The sequence below is a fragment of the Buceros rhinoceros genome, unplaced genomic scaffold, assembly GCF_000710305.1.
Source record: "Buceros rhinoceros silvestris isolate BGI_N320 unplaced genomic scaffold, ASM71030v1 scaffold40725, whole genome shotgun sequence".
Taxonomy (NCBI): Eukaryota; Metazoa; Chordata; class Aves; order Bucerotiformes; family Bucerotidae; genus Buceros; species Buceros rhinoceros.
This window is the reverse complement of record NW_010411883.1, coordinates 1-3,734: the sequence shown is the minus strand read 5'-3', so window position 1 is coordinate 3,734 and position 3,734 is coordinate 1. Positions and strand designations below refer to the sequence as shown.

At 37.2% G+C, this 3,734-nt stretch overlaps 1 protein-coding gene across 1 annotated transcript in view; it reads left to right on the top strand.

The window, feature by feature from the left end:
* The window catches only part of LOC104493477 (MAP7 domain-containing protein 2-like), a gene marked incomplete at both ends in the record, with an annotated part of 21,072 nt that extends 19,876 nt beyond the window's left edge, over window positions 1-1,196 (top strand). The window contains 1 exon segment of the mRNA XM_010136156.1: window positions 977-1,196. Coding sequence (XP_010134458.1) covers window positions 977-1,196 — 220 coding nt within the window.
* Window positions 1,197-3,734: the final 2,538 nt, after the last annotated feature.

Sequence of the window (3,734 nt, the reverse complement as noted above, 5' to 3'; positions counted from 1 at the left end):
CTTTCCCTCTACGTTCATAAAAATGAAGTGCTACCCCTGTTGTAGGAAACACCAATAAGAAAGTAAGCCTTGCATGCCCCTGTGGCTTTTGTGCTCCCTGTTTAGTAGCATTTTAATATCTTCCTGCTCCCAGGAATCAGTTTTGAGTGCTGGTATTTGGAACAGCAGCACCTTTCTTTTCAGGGAACTGAGATTTCTGGCACTGAAGTGTGTGTTTCTGGATTTGCTTGTAACTTCAGGGAATGGGAGTGACAAACAGGATCTCTCATGCTGAGTGTGACTATCCAGTCTTGCTGGTCAATAGCAAGCTTCACATATATCAGAAGCTTGCCAAGTGTATTGATAATGCCTCTGTTTTATACCAATCACTTAATCTTTCTGTGGATGTTTTTAAAACTTTGCTTACGAGATGCATTATTGATCCATTGTAGTTTCCAGAAAAGCAAAAGCAAGTCATTCACCTTCACTGAGTCTAACAATGTAAGACGTGTTTTAAAAAAATCTGTGCTAGGGCTGTAAAATTCAAATAAGGTCCTGTGTCTTGTAATAGTTACTAGAAGGGATTCAAGCCACCTGAATTAAATGCAAGTGAGAGGACCAAAGCACGAGCTAGAGATTTGTGTAATGTCTGCCTCAGGTGAGGTGTCATTCAGTGTCACACCCAGCAGCATTTCTGCGAGATGCCTCGATGCGCTGCTGCTGGTGTCTAAGAGGTGTTACAAGAACAGATAGATGATTTTGAAAACTTCCCTCCCAGGAGCTCTTGGAAAAGCTCTGGTGTGATGTTACTTACCTGCAGTTTGTGTGCTATATAAAAAACTATTGCACCTCAGCTGTGAGATCGTGTTTAAAAATCTTTTATCTTAAATGTATGTTATACAAATCTATTTATATGTCATCTTGTTAATAAAACAATCAAATATATTTTTGATGTGTTCGTCCTAATCATGGAAACTAAAACGAACTGTGCTTCTAGACTGAGAAGGTAAAGAAAGAGAAGCGATCTGCGACATCTGGTTCTTCATCTGGTATGGGATCTCCTCTGAGAAGGTCTGATTCTCCTGCTGCTATGTCCAGAAGATCTGCATCACCTGCAACACCTAAGTATGCCTTTCTTACCAGTGGTCTGATATGCTGTGAGCTGCTTGTTACCTATAAAGGAGACATAGATTCTTTCAAGCGTGGTGTAAAAATTAGTGAGTTTTAGTTACACATACTCAGATGCAGAGAGAGATGTAGATGAACAGATATAGGTAAGACTGTGTTATCTCACTAGAGACACTTCTCTGCCTTTTCTCAGTCTTTTGAAGTTATCATGGTGCATTTCATAATCATGTGAAATTTTATTTAACATTTATTTTTAAACATGCTTTTGTTTGGTTTGGTTTTGAAAAAACTCTGCCTAATGTGAAGAAATGCACGTGAATAAGAATGTAAATACTAACTGGAAATTCCAGCATTTAAAATAAGCATTTCCTATTGCTGGCATGACCATCTGGTTCCATAAATGTACTTAACTGTGCATCATATAAACCTTCAGCTTTAATCTCGGCTTATTTGCAGACCTTTGTGGGTTTGTTGCTTTTTGTTGTTGGGTTGGTTTTTTTATGCAGAATTGTGGACCTATAGCATATCTGGCTTACTAGCAGCTGACTTGCCTTTCTTAGTTGTCTTTTGCAGACACTAGAAACTGTAGTCTGTGTACCACATCTTGCAACTAGTCTAAGGAAATCTGTCTTCAGCTTTCTTAGAACAGGATATTAAGTCTGGCTCAAATGCTGAAATATGCTAAAATAGTCATTGTCTGCAGTAGTTATCTCTTTTTTTTTTTTTTTTGTTTGGTTGGTTGGTTCCTTCATTTTAGTTCATTAGTTTTTTTTAATCTCTTGACCCTGTTCATGGGTACCACTTCTATCTTGAAAATTATCTCTTTTTGTCTGATTTTACTTATGTAATCTGAACCTGGCCATTTTCTGAACCAGTCTTGCTGATCCTCTTTTTAACAAATTTTTTCTGCTTCAAAAACTAGCTGTTGTTGCTCTCCAGGTCTGAGCACATAGCCCTTTAACAGAGGATGATTTCATGTGTGAATCTGGTGTTAGACAAAATACAAGAAACCATCTGATTCTGAGCGTTCTTTCTCTTTTGGACATCACCTCGAATGCAACTGGGAAATAACAATTCTTACTTCATATTATAGGGCCACAAATTCTCAGACTTCCAATATTATGTAATTTCATCAGATTCATCTAGATAAATTTTGTGAAGAGTGGAATGACATGAAATATTAATGACAATCAGCTTTTTTTATTACAGTTTTGAGCAGATTGTTGTTTAGTGGCGCTCCAAAATGTGAAAAATTTGAGGTACGGAAATGTGTAGTATTCTGTAAGTTGCTGATGTTCCCTGTTCCAAATGCATCTTTCAGCCAGTATAAAAGACATACCAGGACACTTATTTACTTAGGCAAAATGGTTGATGGGAAATGGTTTGCTGAGAGTGAAGCACTTCTTGATGGGCAGACATTGAAAAGGCTGGTATAGCTTGTCAAAGAGACATCTGGGGGAAAAAGAATAGCTTTTGTGAAACAAACAGATGGTTAGACCTTAATGAAAAAGGTATGCCCAGACTTAATTTGTAGCACTAATTTCTATAAAGGTTAGGCAAAGATGTAGACTTTTTTCCCCAGAGGTGCAAATTACAAGAACCTTTTTATAGTAAAATGTTTTCACACCTGTGAGAAATACAAACTGGTGTTCTTAGAGGAAGAAGCAGATGCTGTACGGAGGAATTAAGCCTACTGGTAGGTTTCCCCATGACTGTAAACCACAGTACTTATCCTTTTTTTTCCCTTTTTTTCCTCCCTCTGTTCTGTAAGAGAATCTGATTCTGACCACTGCTAGAAATGTATTACTGAGCATTTAATCTTAACATGGCCCAATTAGAGCACCCTCCTTGACCTTCTGAGAGATACAGTAAATAGAGTTTAAATCCAGGTTTATTACTGATTGCAGAAAGACAGTTCTGCTTCAGCACTTTCAAAGCTTCCCCTCAGAAATTTAAAATAATTTTCAAAAAGGCATCCTGATGACCATGTTATATAAAGATAGACATTTCTTCATACAACTCAAATGCCAGATAATGATCTGGCTGGTCAGGGGATTTAAATTTAGGCAGTCAGGCTTTTGGAACTTTCCTTTAGATTGTATAATCTCATCTTTTAATTTAAAATCAACTTTGGAACTTAACTGTAATTTTAATCTTTAACTGTAACTTTAATCTTTTTCCTTCCAGCACATTATATGACAAAAACGTCCTGGAAGAAATAAGAAAACATATTTTATAGCATTACTGATCCTGCACAGCACCTTAACTTTAAAAGCTCTTGAGGAAAGAATCAAGTATGACGAGTGATTTAGATGATAATTAGCTGTATGCATTTTTCTTCTTAAAAGTATGTGACTTGGCATTCAAGTTTTCCTGGTATTTTTCTAGTTATTAGTTCTTTACAGTCATCATCTTGTTTTGTGAGTGTTGGCTGCTTGGGTTTGTTTTATGTTCTATCATTACTTATTAATTGAAAAGCTCTTTTTATCATGGTAAAGTAACTGAAACAGGCTCAGACAAGACAATAAAATTTCACCCTAAAGACAGCCAGTGACTGATGGCAGAGTAGATCTGGACGGGTGTGCGCTTCGCTGGGTCAAAACCTGGCTGGATGGCCGGGCCCAGAG